At 35.1% G+C, this 18,768-nt stretch overlaps 3 protein-coding genes across 7 annotated transcripts; 2 read left to right on the top strand and 1 right to left on the bottom strand.

Annotated features, from left to right (window-relative positions):
• Positions 1–307: 307 nt before the first annotated feature.
• Positions 308–12,623, top strand: LOC105780408 (kinesin-like protein KIN-UC). Of its 2 annotated transcripts, XM_012604720.2 has the most exons (21): positions 312–866; positions 1,735–1,835; positions 2,061–2,183; positions 2,412–2,597; positions 3,672–3,893; positions 4,049–4,193; positions 4,451–4,600; positions 4,963–5,051; positions 5,259–5,471; positions 5,663–5,797; positions 7,594–7,773; positions 7,934–8,113; positions 9,209–9,328; positions 9,506–9,634; positions 9,709–9,847; positions 9,940–10,032; positions 10,248–10,373; positions 10,814–10,939; positions 11,269–11,412; positions 11,500–11,628; positions 11,981–12,623. In XM_012604720.2, the coding sequence occupies exons 1-21, from the start codon at positions 644–646 to the stop codon at positions 12,136–12,138; spliced, it is 3,111 nt and encodes a 1,036-aa protein (XP_012460174.1). In that variant the 5' UTR covers positions 312–643; the 3' UTR covers positions 12,139–12,623. The 2 variants fall into 2 exon arrangements, 1 of the variants encoding a protein (XP_012460174.1); XR_008195424.1 differs by lacking the exons at positions 11,500–11,628; positions 11,981–12,623 and having other exon boundaries at positions 308–866; positions 10,814–11,038; positions 11,269–11,406.
• Positions 5,804–6,834, top strand: LOC128040616 (uncharacterized). The gene is made up of 2 exons (XM_052629821.1): positions 5,804–6,387; positions 6,472–6,834. The coding sequence occupies exons 1-2, from the start codon at positions 6,078–6,080 to the stop codon at positions 6,516–6,518; spliced, it is 357 nt and encodes a 118-aa protein (XP_052485781.1). The 5' UTR covers positions 5,804–6,077; the 3' UTR covers positions 6,519–6,834.
• A 1,233-nt stretch (positions 12,624–13,856) lies between the features above and the next one.
• On the bottom strand, positions 13,857–18,178 carry LOC105779725 (hypothetical protein). Of its 4 annotated transcripts, none has more exons than XM_012603625.2 (2): positions 17,691–18,178; positions 13,857–16,992 (listed from the first exon to the last, which is right to left on the bottom strand). In XM_012603625.2, exon 2 carries the CDS (start codon positions 16,927–16,929, stop codon positions 14,002–14,004), a length of 2,928 nt encoding a protein of 975 aa, XP_012459079.1. In that variant the 5' UTR covers positions 16,930–16,992; positions 17,691–18,178; the 3' UTR covers positions 13,857–14,001. The 4 variants fall into 4 exon arrangements, with proteins under 4 accessions (XP_012459079.1, XP_012459081.1, XP_012459080.1 ...); XM_012603627.2 differs by having other exon boundaries at positions 17,695–18,178; XM_012603626.2 differs by having other exon boundaries at positions 17,785–18,178.
• Between the last annotated feature and the right edge of the window lie 590 nt (positions 18,179–18,768).

Below are 18,768 nucleotides of genomic sequence, written 5' to 3'. Positions count from 1 at the left end.
AATATATCACATACATTTATGTTATTGTGATGTGTAATTCTATTATTAAATAACACAAATGCATTTTCTTTTAAGAAATATTGCTTAAATATTTATGTGCTGTGATTAAAAATACTATATATACTATTTTTTCCTATTTGCTTAAATAATAAAAATATAATATTTAGTATGCTGGTAATTTATTTTTTATAAATATTTTTATTTCACTTAAAAAATAAATAATAATCTTATTCCTGTCCTTTTTATTATATATGTTTTTACTAAAAGGGAATGGAAAAGCTTTTTAATATTCAAAAGGGAACAACAATGGTGACAACTGACAATGAGACACACTTTTGAACAGATGGGAGATTTCATTTCCTTAAAAGCCATTTGAATCTGCTGAGTGCTTTGCTTTTCCTTCGTTGCCGGCTCCTATTCCATACACCCTTTCACAACTAACTCTACAACCTTTGTAAGCTTAGCTGCCCACCAAACGCGGGAACCCCCCATTTCTCTTCGTGCCTCCCTCAACTGCTGCTTCCCTGTCTTCTCTCTCTCTCTCTCTTTTCTGCTTTGGAATTTGTTCCATTTACTTACTTTCTTTAAAAAACAAACTCCTTTAAATCCAAACCCAGTGTCAGATTTTTTTGTCAGTCTGAAAATGGCTACAACGAGTTCTGGTTTGAGACCAGCACAAAGGGCTGAAAAGCAGAGGATTATGCAACAGCAACAAGGTCTTAGCCATGGCTGGAATTCATTAACGAGAAGTTTAAACAATGGACAACAGTCTCTTCGCTCAAAGGACACGAAACCTGTTCCTTCTTCTAGACGTTCAGTTACTCCAACTTCTCGTTCTTTCTACAGGGACTTTGATGATGACAACGGTTTCTTCCCCTCTTTCTTTTTTGTTCATTTTTGCTTCTCTTTTGTATAATAAAATTCCATTTCTTGGTATTATTTTACTTGGTTTTGTATAAAGGTTTGTTTTTGGATTGCTTAAAATGGGTTTATTATCGAGTTTCATTTTGACTATTGTGGAGTGATAATAATGATTGTTTAGTGTTTACTGAATATGTTGCTCTTATGCTTGCTTGATCTTGATCTTTGTCTTATAACCGAAGTTTCAGTGTCAAATCATGATGCACAGAGCTATTGGGCTACTTCTTTTCTCTCTCTTGGCCTGCATTATATGTCAACATGGAATTTTAAAGGCTATCATGGCTAAAATGTGAAATTTGACTATCCACTTTTGTTTTCAACTTAATGCTTAATTATCATGCTCCATTTTAGAAATTTTGTTTCAGTTTAAGGAGAGATGCAGTTTCGTTCAAACAATTCAAGGATTTTTCTTTTTGGGTGGGGGGGGGGTTAGAGTTTGGAGACTTTAATAAGGGAAAAAAATTAATGATTTTAGTTTGAGATTTAATTAGCATATGTCAGGAAAAGATCTTGAAAATCAAGTTCTCAAAACGCCTTTACGGGTATTGGCTTGGAATTATAGGAAAATATTCATTTTCCTTTTTTATTGCATTATCTGTAGATGATTATTTGTTGAGGCATGATAAATTATTAGCAAAGAGGTGCTTAAGATACGTGCTTTATAGAAAAAATTCTTTTTTATTGTATAGTGAATCCTGCTATCTTCTTTCTGGTTTCTTACTTTCATTTGATCGAAGTATACATTTTAAAAATCTTTTAAATCTTTTTTATCGAAATCTTCTAAATATCCTTGATTCTCAACTTGGTTTACAGATTCTGGAAGGGTGAGAGTTGCTGTTAGACTTAGACCAAGAAATGCTGAGGATCTTCTTTCAGATGCTGATTTTGCTGACTGTGTTGAATTGCAGCCAGAGGTAACTTATTGGTCTATTAACAAATTCGAGTGGCTTCTTTGATTGGTGTTGTAAATTATCAAAGCATGTTTTCTTCTGGTTCGTAGCTTGACTTCACGGTTTTATCATAATTAAGTTGGAATACCCTGACACATTTATCTTGTTTTTGCAATGTTCTGGAGTTCACTGGAATCTAAATTGTTCCTTTTTTTTTACTTCTTTTTTTTTTTTTTTTTTGCAATGTAGTTGAAGCGGTTAAAGTTGCGAAAAAACAACTGGAGTTCTGAATCTTACAGATTCGACGAAGTTTTCACAGAAACTGCCTCTCAGAAGCGTGTCTATGAAGTGGTAGCAAAGCCTGTAGTCGAGGTGATTGAGAAATATCTTATGAGACCTGACAAGATATAAATCATGTTGACTGATATTAGTTGCACGTTCATTGTTAAATGCTCCATGCATATGACTTAAGCCGTCTATTATGTATGTATATGCATGCATTTTCAGTTTATAATTGGTCATTTCAAAGCCATCATTTGTTTGCTTTCAAGTACGACTTTATATTTAGTCTTTTCGGTTGACTTTTATATGTTTTTGCAGAGTGTACTGAATGGTTATAATGGGACGGTTATGGCTTATGGTCAAACAGGAACTGGCAAAACCTTTACACTTGGCAGACTTGGTAAAAATGATGCATCTGAACGCGGTATTATGGTTAGAGCTCTAGAGGACATAATGGATAATATATCCATTGCTTTTGACACTGTGGAAGTCTCATATTTACAGGTAATATTTGATATTACATTCTTTTGTGACTTTGTTTTGTTTGTTCATAGGCACTTATGTCATGGTTATAGGTTGTATTTACCATTGATGCGTTTTTTCTTCCTCAACCTTTACTTGTATATTGGTTTGAGCTAAATTTATCACTGGATGCTTTATTATCTCCTTGACCATGGTTCAGTTTTGTTGCTTTGACTTTTGAGTTGAATTTAGCCCGTTGGAAGTTATGCAGAATGAATCAAACAAATACTAGTAATATAGAGAGAAACATGATCTCATTAACTGAGAATTGTCTACCAAGCTTCAAAATTGAAACCCTAATATGTAATAAAAAATGTCTTATTAAGTTTATGGGAATAGAAAATTTGAACCCCATATGGCTCTTAAATGTCAATGGTTAGAACTCTAAAAGTTCTGTTAATTTCTTTCTGTATATCAATAAAATTTCCACAAACTTAAAACCACTGCATTCAAGTGCCTTTTGTTGATCCAAACAGCATATAGTTGGTAGATTGAGTGTGCAAGTTGATCAATATCTACATTACAAAACACAATTCAGTGTATAGTAAAAAGCTTGTGAAGTTTACCAAAATTCAACTCAGAAAAACTTGGGCATTCAAAATAGAACTAATTGGATGAAAATCCTATCATACCTTATTCACCTTTATGGTTATACTACAATGGCATATTTATAGTGACAAAGCTTGTGGAAAAATATGCTTCTCCTTGGGAGTTTTGGAGGATGGCACTGCAGATTAATGTCATTTGGATCAAAAGCTTGTATCTGCATTAGCTCTTATTTTCCTGTTATCTTTTAGCACTCAATCACAGAGACACACACAAATGCTTACTTTCATTTAGTAGTCTGACATGGGTATGCATACTTCCATAGCTTTTACCCAGGCTAAATGTTAACTGTAGATCATAATGTTACCGAATGGTGATTCATTAGGTTTTTTCATTGGTGACCAATCTTTGAACTATTGTTTAATGAGTGTTCATTCCTGTTATACCAATATCATTTATTGGATGGATGATCGCCCTTTTTTATTTTCTTTTTCTTTTTTTTAAATTCAGTTGTATATGGAATCCATACAAGATTTGCTTGCACCCAAAAAGACAAATATCCCTATTAATGAGGACCCCAAGACTGGAGAAGTGTCATTGCCTGGTGCTATTACGGTTAAACTTCGAGATTTACATCATTTCCTAGAGCTATTGCAGATTGGTGAGGCTAATCGTCATGCAGCTAACACAAAGCTTAATACAGAATCTTCACGTAGCCATGCAATTCTAGTGGTAGGCGTGCCCTAGAAGTTGGTACTCTCTTGATTAATTCTTGCCTTTAATTTTTCAGTTACTATTTAAATGATGTTTTTAGCGTGAATAACAAAAATAGTGGAAAAATGATTAAAAAAAGTATTAAAAGGACCTTGAGCTCATTTATTTGGTAGGTTAATATCCGGAGGTCTGTCCCTGGAAAAGTGGAAGATGATATTAGCTATCAAGATAAGATAACAAAAGGCAACTTCCCCATCGTTAGGAAAAGCAAGTTGCTGATTGTTGATCTTGCGGGGTCTGAGAGATTAGACAAATCTGGTATGTTCTTGGTGGTTGATATTTTAACTTAGGAGGACTAAGTGCATACTTAAAATGCTTCTTACCTTAACTTTTTTGTTTTATTTTGCACAGTGTCCTATGCTTTGTCTTGTGTATGCTTTCTTAATTAACTAAAAGTTTCATTTAACTGGTTTCCTAAGTATTCTTGTTTCTTTGAGTGTTAACAAATGAAACAGGAGCATTGTTTTATCAAATTACCCTTCAAAAACTTGCATAACTGTTTCCCAATATTGTAGGCAGTGAAGGTCTATTGCTTGAAGAGGCTAAGTTTATTAATCTATCTCTTACTTCTCTGGGAAAATGCATAAATGCATTAGCTGAGAACTGTCCGCATATACCTACAAGGGATTCTAAACTTACAAGATTGCTTCGAGATTCTTTTGGAGGTATGGAACTCTTCCCTTTATGGTTTTTCTTTTTGTTTCTCATAATACCTTTATCAGAACAGGAATTTTTTGGAATACACTCTATCAGTGATATCTATTTGTCACACTAAATTCATGGTTCCTATGATTTTCTACAATTCTTTGATTGTCTACACACACATATATGTATATATGTATATATACCTTTTCTTAATTAATATGCTTATGCCTTGATGTGTTCCTTTGTATTCTAATTTATGTCTTCTAATGTGCATAGCAAAAGGACACTTATGTTTAGACTAAGTAAGCACATGGCATTTTACTTTTATATGCTTATTGGTTTGATCTTCTAATTCTTATGAGATTCATCGGTAAATGACTAGGCTCTGCTAGGACTTCACTTATAATAACAATTGGGCCATCTTCACGACATCATGCGGAGACCACTAGCACAATAATGTTTGGGCAGAGGGTGAGTTTATGAAGAATATTACATTCGAAAATTGAGAAATTCTCCTGTAAAATTACATGCAATATTGTTGTTTAATTATCAACAAACCTCTCTCTTTATATTACATTACATTATCCTGTAAAGTTACATGCAATATTGAGGAATTACTGTGTTTATATTACATTATATTATCTTTTTCGTGAGGCAGCCTAATACCTTGTTTTGTAGGCAATGAAAATTGTGAATGTGGTAAAGCTTAAAGAAGAGTTTGATTATGAAAGTTTATGCCGGAAGCTTGAGGCTCAAGTAGACCTTCTTACTGCTGAAATCGATAGGCAACAGAAGCTGGGACAGAGTGAAAAGTCTGGTTTGGAAAAGCAACTTCGAGAGTGTCAAGATTGTTTTCAGGAGACAAGAAAGACTCTAGTCACAAGGTCTGAGGTAATTTGCTCCTGCTTTTGGTTTCTAATCATAATTAATACTTGCTCTGAAATTTGTTTCCTTGGCCTTTTCTAACTCTATCTTCTAAAGTCACATTATCATGCCATCCAGTTTGCATTCAATATACATCCTAATGTTGAAGTAGATTTTCTTTTCCTTCTAATCTTCTAATATTTAATATTCTTTTGCAGTTTCTAGAGAAGGAAAATACTCGCTTGGAATTGGATATGGAAGACGTTTTAGCTGAATTGAACTGCCAGAAAGACCACAACTCTTTGATGCAAGATAAAATTGCAGACTTAGAAATGAGGTTAAAGCAGAGCAAGGTAATTCTCTTTAATAAAAAATTTCTGTGGTTGTTTTGTATGTATTCTTGGTTATATGATTTAAGCATCCACCGTGGTTGATAAACTAAAAGTTTTCATGCTGATAACATTCTGGTGAATCTCTAAGTCTTAAATACCTTTCTGATCATAGTAAAAAGCAAAACTAAAGGGTTGAAATGGAGGTTAACGTGGATTCTCTCGGTAGCCTTGAACTAATGGATCGCTGTTGCTGGTGGATCTCAAAAGAGCTACGAAAAGGGTGCAAAATAAAGAGGATGGAATGAAGGTTGAGGAGACGGGGAAGGTTAATAATGAGAATGACTTGAAAGCTACGTTTAAGGAGATGCTTATGAGCAATACAAAGAAAGCTGATGTTGAAGAGGGTCGGGTTGAGAATGGTGAGATTTCTCTCCTAGAAGATGATGTTAGGATCTCAATGGAGGGGCAATATCCTGAAATAAGTTTCTCTAAACGTGTTCATGAGTTGATTGATAGAAGCATGAGTCAGACAATTATTGCCTGGCTGCTTGGGCGCTCTATCGGTTATGGAGCACTTGTTAATTGTATCAAGAACATGTGGGAAATATCAGGTGATATTCAGGTAGTTGATCTGGATAATGAGTATTTTTTTATTAAATTTTCCCGTTTTAAAGGACTACGAATGGTTTTGTTAGGTGGACCACGGATGATTTATGATCCTTACCTAGTTGTGCAACCTTAGAGTAGGGATTTTATGACCAAGGAAACCCATGCATCAAAGATCGTTGCTTGGATACATTTACCAGGATTGTCATACCGCTACTACACTAAACAGGCAATGAGGGCTATTGCTTCAGTTATTGGGGAAGTGGTTAAGGTGGATTTTAATAATACGATAGAGGAAGGGGTTGGTTTGCAAGAGTGGTTGTGATAGTTGATCTGAAGAAACTGTTCATCCCTTGTGTTCGTATTGATGGGATCCTTCAGAGGATTGAGTATGAGGGGTTACTAACGATTTGAAGTGTGGGCACTTTGGGCATACACAAGATAGTTGTGAGGTTTGTCACATGTTTTTTAAATCACCGGTGTTCCTAGTGAACTTTTGGAAATTTGGGATATTATAGGAACCTTTTGTGCATTTATCTAAAAATCAAAATCTTGCTAAATAGGTTTCACTGTATCTCTTTCTTGTTAGATAAAATGCTTTCCAGAAGAAGATTAGAAGATTACAGGGAAAAAAAAATTGTCCTAGTATTCTTAAAGATAACAAGGTGTAGGTTATCTAGGAAACTGAATTAAGGGGTTTATGCCACTTTTAAATCTATTCCATTTTTAGACTATAGATATGATCGAATTATCATGTCTGTAAGATAATCCAACTCTATGAGAATATAAAGTTACAGCTACATTTATGCTTTATACCTTTGAAGTACTTTAGGCAATCGCTTCAGCCATAGAGGAATATGGTTGACTGAATTTGGAAACCTTTTAAATGGACAAACCTTTAGCTCTATATCACTTTTAAGGATCCTAATGTGCAATTAAATAAAGGCTTCTCACAAAATTTCTAATATAGTTCTAGAATCTTATTTCATTTTTATTATTTAAAACTATAGAACCCTCACCTCCATTTTATCCTCTCTATATGTATGAATGGTTCTTTTAAAATAAAAATCCAAAAAACTGTATAACTCCCCGCCGCCCCCCCCCCCAATCCCCATTATGTTCTCTCTACATGGGTTTCTATGTTGTTTCTTAAAAACAAAATAATTATTAAAAAACAAGAGTGCTTATGCTGTTCTTTTGATTGTTAGTAGCAACACCAGCTTGAAAACTCTACCTATCACAAACTACTGGCTGATACCACTGAGATGTATGAGAAAAAGATAGCTGAGTTGATCAAGCAGCTAGAAGTTGAACGTGGCCGGTCCAAAACTGCTGAAGAACAGTTAAATTCTATGAAAAAGCTATCAGGTGACCATCAAAAGTTAACTCAGGTTAGTAGTTGTCGTCTGGTTATTTGAAAATGTCCCTGGTTCTTGCATCTGTTTCATCTCTTCTTCATGTTAATAATTATTATTTTTTCTCTGATTCCTTGGGATTTCTATTTTGTAAGATTATATGTGAATCTTAGTTATATATTTTTATTGCTAATAGCAACACGAGATGGAGAATTCTAAACATCAGAAGGCTCTTGTTGACACTACTTGGATTTATGAAAAGAAAATAATGGAGTTAACTAAGCAATTAGAAGATGAGCATACCAGGTTTGAAGATATACAAGAACAACTGCATTTGGCAAACAAGCGTCAAACAGATTATCAAAATTCAATGCAGGTAACTTTCTCCTACAAAGCCTTACGGTTAATTGCTAAAACCAAAAAAGAAATTCTTTCTATTCTCTTCACTTGCTAGGCCTGGTTATGTTTCATTTTATTTTATTTTATTGTCATTGGGGTCCTTTTAACAATTACTTTAGTCAATCTGATGATCCATAAGAACTTAAGGGAACCCAGAGTGCTTTGCATAGGAAGTGAAAGTTGAGTGTATGTTTGATGCTAGGTATCCTTTATATTGGTATGTTTCTTCCTCTTTCCTTCAGACTAGCTAAAATATTGGGCCTTGGGAGCATGTTTGGGGAATGGGGATTATTTAAGGGGATATTCTTGAGTTCCCATGTGAATGAGCGTTTTCCACACAACATCTTCTTGAAAATAATTTAAATTTTTTTCTGAAATTTTAGAAGAAAGGGCCAATTTGATGAAGACATGAAGTTGCCTTGTAACATGCAAATGGTCACATAATGAATTTGATGTCTCTGAGCTAGCTATAAATATATTTAGGAAAACTGTGGCATCTTAACTATTTGACATATATGGATATAAGCATCTCAGTTTCTGAATATATGAAATCTCAAGAAAGACAGCTGGCAGTTTTTTTGTTCATTTGCTCCCGTTCTTAAATCTCCAATCTGTTTAGAGTAACTTATTTTTCATCCCCACTTTAGAACACTTCAATAAGGGCCCTCATGTTTAGATCTGAAAATTTTCCATCTTTAGGATGTTATAGATTGAGAATCCCAGGATGTCAAGCTGAAAGAGTGAAGACTGCCAAATATTGTATATGTTACCAGTTTGGTCAGCCGTGTTTACGTGAAAATTAGACAACGTCGATTCCCATACCAATTTAAATTTTTAGTCCTGCGAGAGGATCAGACTTCATCCAATTGTGTTAATTGCAGGGATTTATCTCATTGTCGTTGTTACATATTATTAGTCATTGCAAAACAGTGTTTTTGAGCAGTTATCCCGAAATACCTTTTCCTTCCGTTGGCCTGCTGCAGACAATTTACTGGCTTTGTTATAAGTAATCCACTTACTCAACTCTTCTATGCATTATTCACTTCATCTCTTGTTTTGTTGTGTTATCCAGAAGCAGGAAGAAATGAGTGAACTGAGGTCGGAGTTACAAGAAATGTATCAACTTCATGAATCTACTATAAATGAACTACAATCCCTGAAAGCAGAATTTAAAGATCAGATTGAAGAGAAGGTATGATCGTTATGCATGCTTGTGTATGCCTGCACACGCAATGTTTTTAGTTCAAGTTTGTATGTATTAGTAATTACAGGCTTCTGACAGTTCTGAACAAGAGAAATGTCGATGTTGATTGCTACCTGAAGTTTGACCCTTAATGCTTTTTTTCTCAAAATAAATTGGTATGTACAGGAATCAATTACCGTAAAGCTTTATGCCATGCAAGAAAAACTGTCAGCAGAAGAGAAGCGGAGGAAGACTATAGAAAATGAGCTGGAAAAGCTTAAAAAATGTGCACCTGAAGGTGATACAGATTTTGAGGTAAGTTGCTTGTATGTTTTCTACTTGACATTGATTATTATTGTTTTATGGTCTTATCATATCATGTTTCACAGGATGAGGAATCATATATGAAGGAAAAGATCAGAGGAAATTCTGTGTTAGGAACCTCAGCGAGTCTCAAGAAGGCTGGTCCATTAAGGGTTACAAAATCTGCAGCTCAGAGGGTTATAGTTGCTAAGATCTGTGAAGAAGGCAAGACTTTGCTTTAAGAACATATATTATCAAAATATTTCTCCTAATCAATAAGAAACTTTGATTTAAATGATTTTGGTTCTTCAATTCAGTTGGGATCCAAAAGATAATACGATTGTTAACTTCTGAAGACTTGGACGTACAAATCCATGCTGTGAAAGTGATAGCCAATCTTGCTGCTGAAGGTGGGAGCAATTTGGCTTCTGATTGGATTTCAATAAATTGTTGCTTTCTTCTCCGCTATGTTTGGGATTGAAATTTTGTGTTTCCAGATTAATTTAACTGCAAAATTCCCCATCTCTTTTTCCATCTCTACACCCTTCACTCCTTTGCTTTGAAAGTTTGCAGTATCTCCCTCAGGTTGAACAATAGGTTTTGATTAAAGTTTTATACTCTGCAGAAGTTAACCAGGAGAATATTGTCAAAGAAGGTGGTTTAGATGCTCTGCTTACTATGTTGAGATCATCACAAAATGCTACTATACTTAGAGTAGCTTCGGGGGCCATGGCGAATTTAGCAATGAATGGTAATTAACATTTTTTCTAATTATAAATGACAAGACATTGTTGTATGAATAATTAGTACACATACATATTTAGTACATGCAAACCTCCACATCTATGAAGTAGTGCGTTCCTATGATCATATATTCTGGTTGAGTCTCTGCACCCACTACCTATTGGTTTTAGGTCAAATACTAGACATGGTACTAGAGCCCAGGTGTGTTCTGTCGTTTAAGTGAGGTTGTCCACATATACTACACGGATTATGAGATTAGGTTAAACAAAGGCTGGGTATAAATTTCCATTTCGTAGAAAATGGAATTAATTTGATGTTACATGTATTCCCGATTATCAGAATATGTCAATATAATTGGAAGGTGAGGTTTTCCAAAACTAGTACAACATATTTGACTATACTGTATCCGAAACTCACTATATTAATTAATTCTCAAATCGTTCTCAGAGATGAATCAAAGCCTAATAATGAGCAGAGGAGGTGCTCAGTTACTAGCAAAGACTGCTTCCAAAACTGATGATCCACAAACTCTAAGAATGGTAGCTGGTGCACTTGCAAATTTATGTGGAAATGGTAAGACTTTCTCCAGGTCCTGTAGACTTCATTTTCAGGGCATCTAAGAGGGTGGCAAAGGATTGGGGTGGCGTATTGTGCCGAGGGTTTAACTGGTTGGTCAGTACCACCTGGTTTAGTATCCATTTGTTTGAATTTTAGTTACTTTGACTGTGGAATCCATCTGCTTTGATCATGAAATGCTTTTATTTCTTAAGCATTAGTAGCTGCTTCATGATTTGGATGTTTCACAACATACTTGATATCTGAATTAAGTTAAAGTAGATCTTATCGGAAAGGGGAAGTTAATCATCAGGTGGGTTTATGTTCATGTTTTTATTGCTCAACAGAGAAATTACATATGATGCTAAAAGAAGACGGAGGCATCAAGGCATTGTTGGGAATGGTTAGATGCACGAACAGTGATGTTGTTGCCCAGGTTGCTAGAGGAATGGCTAACTTTGCTAAATGCGAATCCCGAGCAATTGTTCAAGGTTTATCAGCGTCCTTTTATGAAGTATATATATTCTATGTAGGTCATTATGTCTCTTCATGATCCTAATGAACTTTGGTTGCTGCAGGATATCGTAAAGGCCAATCACTTCTAATGGAAGAAGGTGCACTTGAATGGTTGATCGGAAACTGTAACAATGCATCAGCTTCAACCAGACGTCATGTTGAGTTGGCCCTTTGTCATTTAGCACAAAACGGTAAACAAAGTTCTGGGATTGAGATTTCTATGCATTTGCAGCATTTTGATTCTGATATCTATTCAAAAACTTTGAACTAACTACAGAAACCCTAAACTCTGTGATACTACGGAAATGCGTATTGGATACTTTGGATTAGGTTGCTTGAGAACATCACAATTCTCTTTCTTTCCAGACCTCTGACACATATAAATTTCCTGAATGTCGTGTTTTGTCAATTATCTAACATGAAACCAGCCAATGTGAAATCTGCTACCAAAAGTCAAGCCTTTATAGTTCTTGGAGTTGGATCATAAACCAACTTTTTCATCATTGATACTTGTATTTAGAATATAATGTACGCCTGTTGCAGAGGAGAATGCCAAGGATTTTACATACAGAGGAGGATTAAAAGAGCTTCAACGGATATCAATGGAATCCAGCCGAGAAGATATTCGCAACTTGGCTAAGAAGATGCTGAAATCGAACACAATGTTTCAGGGTGAGTTGGCAGTAAGATGTTCGACATGAAGCCTCGTGAATTATTTCGTTTCTGTTATATAATTAGTACATTTCGGGTTTCTGTTTCTACATCATTGTGAAGCACGCTTGCATGTAGTGGAGGGATGAGATTAAAGTGGTGGAAAGAAACTTGGGGTCCACGCCGAGTTTTTAACGCCAATTATATCTAATTATTTGTGTATTTGTATTATATTGTGTTATTTTCTTTGTAATATAATCAAAACAAGCATATCAAGGGATAGCCATTAGCCATGAATTTTAGAGTTTTTATAGGTTCATTAAGGGGTTAGACGCTGACTATGAGTTTTAAAGCTGCTTCATACCTAAGTTAAAGATCGAACCATTGGTTAAAGTAGGAAAAAACTCTTACCATCTCACCTAACCCTTATGGTTGAAATGGGTTGGTTTTGATATTCAGCACTTAGTTGCATTTAGTTTGTGGAATGTAAGATTCATTTTGATAATAGGATTGTTTGAATATAAGTTGTTTAGCACATTACCGAGTATATTACATTATTCTGTTTGGATCATTTGATTGAAATGTAACTTTGGTGTTTGATTGCCAAGACGTAAGATTATCTAAAAACATATTTCTCTTTTATATATATATTTTGTAATACACAATAATTGAAGTTTATAGTATTTTAGTTTTTTTAATAAATGCATTTCTCTAATAAATTATTTTAATATGGCTCATTTTTCAAATAAATAAATTGAAATTTAGAAACAACAATAATTAATTAGGGCTTTTTAAATTAAAGTGAAAGAAAAGGAAAGAAAAAAACATTTTTAAATATATATTTCTTATGATTTAGGGCAAATTTGACAAAAATAAAGAAATGATAAAATTATTATAATGTAATATTTGAGCCATAATAAAATAGACAAAATATCATATAATAATTGTTGAAAAGTTACTTGAAAAATATATCAAAAAATAAGAAAATTTAATTCATTAATTTTTATTAGACCTATCTAAAGGTCAGGTAGCTCGTGAGGGTCGGGCTTGGATAAAATTTTTTGCACTTTATCTAGCCTAGTTTGATATCAATTTAAATAATAAAAAGTGTTTTTAAATTAAAATTTGATTATAAAATACATAAAATAGCAACTAAAAGTAAATTTTTATTATTTTATTAATTTTTTAAATAATAAAATGGACTTTTTGAGTAGGTTGGGACAACCTGAAAACGAGCCTAGAGTTAAAAATATTTTGGAGCGAGGCTCAGCCGGATCCATGAGCACTATAAGATTACCGGCTCAAGTTAATCTTTGAAATCCAACAATGAAATATTATTTTGAAATCTTACATTACTCTTAGAAACATAAGATTACTTGAACCAAACTCTTCCTTAGAGAACTATTATTCATAACGGATAAATATTATGGTTATATATAAACTTTGATCTCATGTATAAAAGAATATAAGAATTTTAATAACATAATTATACACTTTTAACATTGAATTTGTTTTAATTATTTACGTAAAATTTTAATTTTTACTAAATTATTAAATTTTTATAAAAATAAATTATTATTATTGTTGATGTCAAATTTGTGGGTTAGCTTGAGGCGAGTTAAACAAGTGCTTTAAGACAAAAACTAGTCAAAGGGTGTCAGAAGCTTTTCTCAGAAGCACTCTCTGATGCTTAAGTTAAAGATGAAAACTAAGATGGTGCAAAGTTTTAGGGAGTGGTCAAACCTAGTTAAAATGTCATTGGAATCCATGGTTAAAATAGTTGGTTTCTGCATTGAATCGAATAGAATGCAAAATTAAGAAGAAGAAGAAATTCTGTGAACTGTTTACAGGAGTTGTCATTTGTAAACTTTGTATAATCTAAGGTTAAAATTGCTAACAAGAAAATATAGAATCTATGATGAAGTATGAGTCTCAACATTTGCAAGAAGCCGGGTAAGTTTGCTCAGTGTTTCACGAGCAGCTATGGTATCCGGATGATCCTCACCGCAGATTGAAGTTCTAATAAAAATAGCTTTCCGAATCAGGTCATCTCCGATGTCGAATTGTCCCCCTCTTAACATTAACTTGGCTCTGGTTTCTAGCACGGTGGCTCTTGATAATGCCAACTCCTCCCACAGATATGGATTCAATTGAGCATTAGTTTGGATGGGCTTCCAACATAGTGATTTGTCCAACCATTTCTCAACCGGGGTAAGGAATGCCTGGTCTGCTGCCTCCAAAGCATCGGTGCATACCCGGAGGAGTTCGAGAGCAGCACCACACCTAGAGAATGTTACAAATGTCCAAATCGCAAGAGGCAAAATCACTTGTTTTACAAGGCATAACAGTTCTGACACCCTGAGCTCAACGACCTTAGGGTTATTACCGAATCCAAATAGCAAGAAACATGCTGCCCATACATGTTCCGAATGGAGGGATAATGATCCGCGACTAGCAACAGCTTGTACCATGGCATTAGCAGCTCCGGTAACTCCTCTCTTCCGAGCGTAAACCTTGATGAGCTCATTGAAATGGAAATAACCTTCCTTGGTGCTACTTCTTGCAAGATTGAACCTTAATAACATGGACGATGCTTCTACTTCGGATCTCTTTGAGTATGATGAAGAAAAACCACACGTCAAGGAATGCAATAACTTTCTCCAAAACTGGGTTCCGTTATGTTTCTTGGGTACCTTGTGAGCAGCTAAGGATAACAGGGAAATTGGAATGGCAGCAGGTGCAAACCAACCACTCACCAGGACCATTCTCGTTGCCAGGCTCCCTGGTCCATCTGCATGATCGAATATCGAAAAACACACCTCAAAGAGTTGCAGCAGGAAAGTGTTTTTCCTCAATAAATGAACTTCCCTACCACTCCATAAAATGTCTCTCGAGGGCATCCTATTGATGGTATCTAGTAGCCTGCTTGGATTTATGGGTAGCTCGGACAGCATTGAGCCTACAATTGCCAAGGCCAAAGTTAGCCTTCCAACTTTCTCCTCGATGATCCTAAGTGCATCAATGTCTGCAATAGGATAGTCTTTAATACTTCCCTGCATTAATGACATTGCCTCCACTCCAGACAAGTACGAGAGTTTTAACGGTTCTAAGTTCATCACACATGGAAGGCGAGTGGATATCAAAATGTGGGTCTCACCGCCAAAACGAGGAAGAAGATCCATTACAAGCTTCTGATCCCACCAATCCTTTTCACTCTCTAAATTATCAATCACCACCAGAAAAGGTATGTTTCGCATTAGCTCTTTCCGGACTCTAGAAATAGCAGCCTCTTCTTGCTCTTCGAAGCTGTTAATCCTGCTTTTATCAATGGAATTTCCAACCCCGACATCGACCTCTAGAAACGACCGGAGATTTAAATAATTCTGCCTAATATACTGGCTTTCCCCTCCTATCCATAGAACCATCTTATACCTCTGGTGAAATCTGTAGGCAAATTCCAGAAGAAGCTCAGTCTTCCCTATTCCTGAGTCCCCAGTTACACAGGCAACGCCCTTTCCATATACAGTTTTCTTTGATCTCTTTCTCCGTGAACTCTGTCCACCTTTTGGTCTTTGATAGTGTTGCCTTTCAAAACTTTGCATCTCAATCTCCTTTTCAGACTCCTTCCAAATGACTGGTTCTTTACCCTTCTGGCTGCCACTCGCCCGGTGCCTTTCCTCCGCCGAACTGCTGTTACTCCACCCAACAGTCAAATTCTTTCTCTTTGATCGAGCCTTGAGCTCAAAATAATCCCTTTCTGATTCTCCAGTAATATCACCAAAAAGTATAAATTCCAGCTCCGACAATTCTTTCTTCCTGCCAATAAAGTTTTCATTTTGAGGAAACGGGAATTCCTCTTTGTCCACCATGTCTCTCCACTTTGTCAATCGCTCTAAAACGCTTCGCCTTCCTAACTTCATCGCCAAAACAGTAACAGCTTGTAATATGCAGTCTCTCCAGTTACCGTCCTGCGCTTCTAGTTTCCATTCATCCACTCGAACCAGGCCATTAACAGCTTCCTTCCACTCTTTCTCCAATCCTCCATAAAGAACCCATAAGTCACCACCATGTTTTTCCCACAGCTCTCCCCTTTTCTCGACTATATCTCGGACAAGACAATCACCAGGCCTCAAATCAAAATAGATAGGGACCAAATTTTTCTTGCTTGAAAAAAATCTAAGCTCTTCAATAGTATACGGATTCCTCAAAGACTTCCTTGTTAGAATTACAACCCCAAAGGAAGAAACATCCATTGCCCTTTCCCTAAGTTCATGCTTACGAGAATTCCTGAATCGAGCTCTGTCAGATACAAAGCAAGTCATCCCTTGAACTTCCAGCTCAGCACGGAGCCAATTCGTGAACCTTATTAAGGAAGGCTTGCGGCCATGCAAACCTATGTATACGTCATAGCTCCTCCGTCGGTTAGAAGACAATGATATCGGAACAGGGGAAAATGACATATCATGGTTTCTCATATGCTTTCTGTGCTTCGCTATAGGGACGTTATAACCATTGTCACCCATATGATCATAACTAGATCGTATGCCACTTGCAACAAGAGTTGTAGATGGCACGTGATCAAATTTCTGGAAGCCAGAAAATCCGACATCTGCAAGGCATTCTGGAACCTGGATTCCAGAACTGGAACTTGGAGGATCAGCACTGAAATTAATACTGTTACATTGAGCATCAGACCTTGTCGATTCGGACAATTGACACGTTGATGATCTTGGAGAGAAGAATGGTGATTGATTCGCAGAAAAGAATGCTGACGATGATGACATATTTCTAGAGGTTGCTTGCAGGGACTCCAACCTTACGCTATCTTCTCGGAGATCCATATTTATGATACTTCCTATTATTAAAACGATCTCATAAATGCGATCACGTCACGACAAGCCACGCTGTGATCAAAGAAATGAAATTAATCAACAACAATAAAGAATGTCAATACCAAAAAAGGACATGTAGTTCATAGTTTATCCAAAACTGAATGCCACATTCATATCAGATATGATGTTTTAATTAAGAAAACATCAATGCCACTCAAACAAACAACCATGGAAGAACAATTGTAGAAAATAAAGCATACATTTCCAAAGCAAAACTAAGAAATCAAACTTCAAATCTTTGAATCACTAAAAATAAAAAGAATCCACGAATTCTAATTAACAGAAATCTACAATACAATTTAAAAACTAAAAGTGAAAAATACAATACTCCATTAAAGCTAAATTCCAGCATATGATACACAAAGAACAAAGAGGACCCAACTTCTCAATTTTCTTTAAAAAGGCATAAAGGCAATAAGTAAAGCTTGAACTCTAAAGCACGACAGATCTAAAGAAGCTATTTAAAATACAAAGAAAGTTGAGATATAAAGACCCACTTCTCAATTTAGTAGAATAAAATAACATTTCCAATGTAATTCAGATCTATGTATTGGTGCCAACCAGTCAAAAACAAACTCAACTTTACAAGACCGCAAAACAATGGGGAAAAGGGCATTTTTATCAATACAAAAGTAGCCAAAAACATATAAAAGAAGGTAGTTTCGATAGCAAAGTTGATCATATATATTGAAAATGAAAGAAACACTCACTCACAGTGTAGAATTGATTCACCATTTAACATTGAAGGCTCGTTTCACAAGAACAGATTGAACAAAGTAAATATTTTTATCAACACCCCCATACCTTATTATTATTTAAAGTTCAAAGAAAGAATGAATCCAGCAATGGCAGGAAAAACACACACCACTAAAGCTCAACCCTTTTTGGGTCTGTATAAGAAGATTTTGTTTTTGAATGTGTGGCTTTTGTCTGTAGTTCTTTTCCCTTTTAAACCCAACAGAAGCAGCAGCAGAAGAAGCAGCAGCAGCGTTGAAGAAGGAGTGAAAAAGTGGGGCCCAAAAGGACGGATCTGACGAGGTATGACCGCAAGGGTTGGTAGGCTCCACTCTCTCTCACTGCAGCCACCGTTTTCTTTTCTATACCTCTTAATTAATTTTCCTTTTTCTGACAAAACAAAATCCACAGTGTTTTTCGGAACAGGGTTTTTCTTTTGTTTCTGTTCTCACTGTTCCTGTGGGTGGGGGTCTTGTTGGCTTGCTTTCATACGTTTAATTATTTATTTTTGGTCAAAAACAAATTATGTCGTCATATTACATTATATATTTTTATTAAAATTTAAATATTATTAATATTTGATTATTAGTTTATATAAAATTATATGGTAGAATTTTGAAAATTAAAATATATTTTAAGCAAGATTTTCAAAACCGGACCAATAGTCAAATTGGTCAGACCATTGGTTTGTATGGTTCAATTGAATAAATCATTAGAAAGCATCTACCATCTAAGGGTGAGCGCTCGATTAAATCAAGTGAAAATATTTTGAATTAGTAGAGTTCACAAGTCTTATTTTATCATCCTAACTCAATTTTAAATTTTTTCGAATTGAGTCAAGTGAAATGAAATTCAAGTCGAGTCGAATCAAATGAAATTGTTCGAGTTAAATTAAAAAATTAAACATGTCAAATAAAAATATTGTTATAGTATAATTAATTCTATATTAGAGAACATAAATTTGAAATCATATATATTTTAAAAAATTCAAAGCAAAATAAGAAAAAATTTCTTGAGTATGATAAATTTGAATCATTAATTAGGTTCTAAAAT

The sequence above is a fragment of the Gossypium raimondii genome, chromosome 4, assembly GCF_025698545.1.
Source record: "Gossypium raimondii isolate GPD5lz chromosome 4, ASM2569854v1, whole genome shotgun sequence".
Lineage (NCBI taxonomy): Eukaryota > Viridiplantae > Streptophyta > Magnoliopsida > Malvales > Malvaceae > Gossypium > Gossypium raimondii.
The sequence above is the reverse complement of the archived record's forward strand: the minus strand, read 5'-3'. Positions and strand labels throughout refer to the sequence as shown.

Excerpts from the sequence above, each read along its gene's own strand:
- LOC105780408 (XM_012604720.2), top strand. The coding sequence starts at position 644 with ATGGCTACAACGAGTTCTGGTTTGAGACCAGCACAAAGGGCTGAAAAG. Across the intron at positions 9,329-9,505 it reads AAGATCAGATTGAAGAGAAG|GAATCAATTACCGTAAAGCT; the intron begins GTATGATCGTTA and ends TGGTATGTACAG. Across the intron at positions 11,413-11,499 it reads ATCCCGAGCAATTGTTCAAG|GATATCGTAAAGGCCAATCA; the intron begins GTTTATCAGCGT and ends TGGTTGCTGCAG.
- LOC128040616 (XM_052629821.1), top strand. The coding sequence starts at position 6,078 with ATGAAGGTTGAGGAGACGGGGAAGGTTAATAATGAGAATGACTTGAAA. Across the intron at positions 6,388-6,471 it reads GAACATGTGGGAAATATCAG|GTGGACCACGGATGATTTAT; the intron begins GTGATATTCAGG and ends TGGTTTTGTTAG.
- LOC105779725 (XM_012603625.2), bottom strand. The coding sequence starts at position 16,929 with ATGGATCTCCGAGAAGATAGCGTAAGGTTGGAGTCCCTGCAAGCAACC.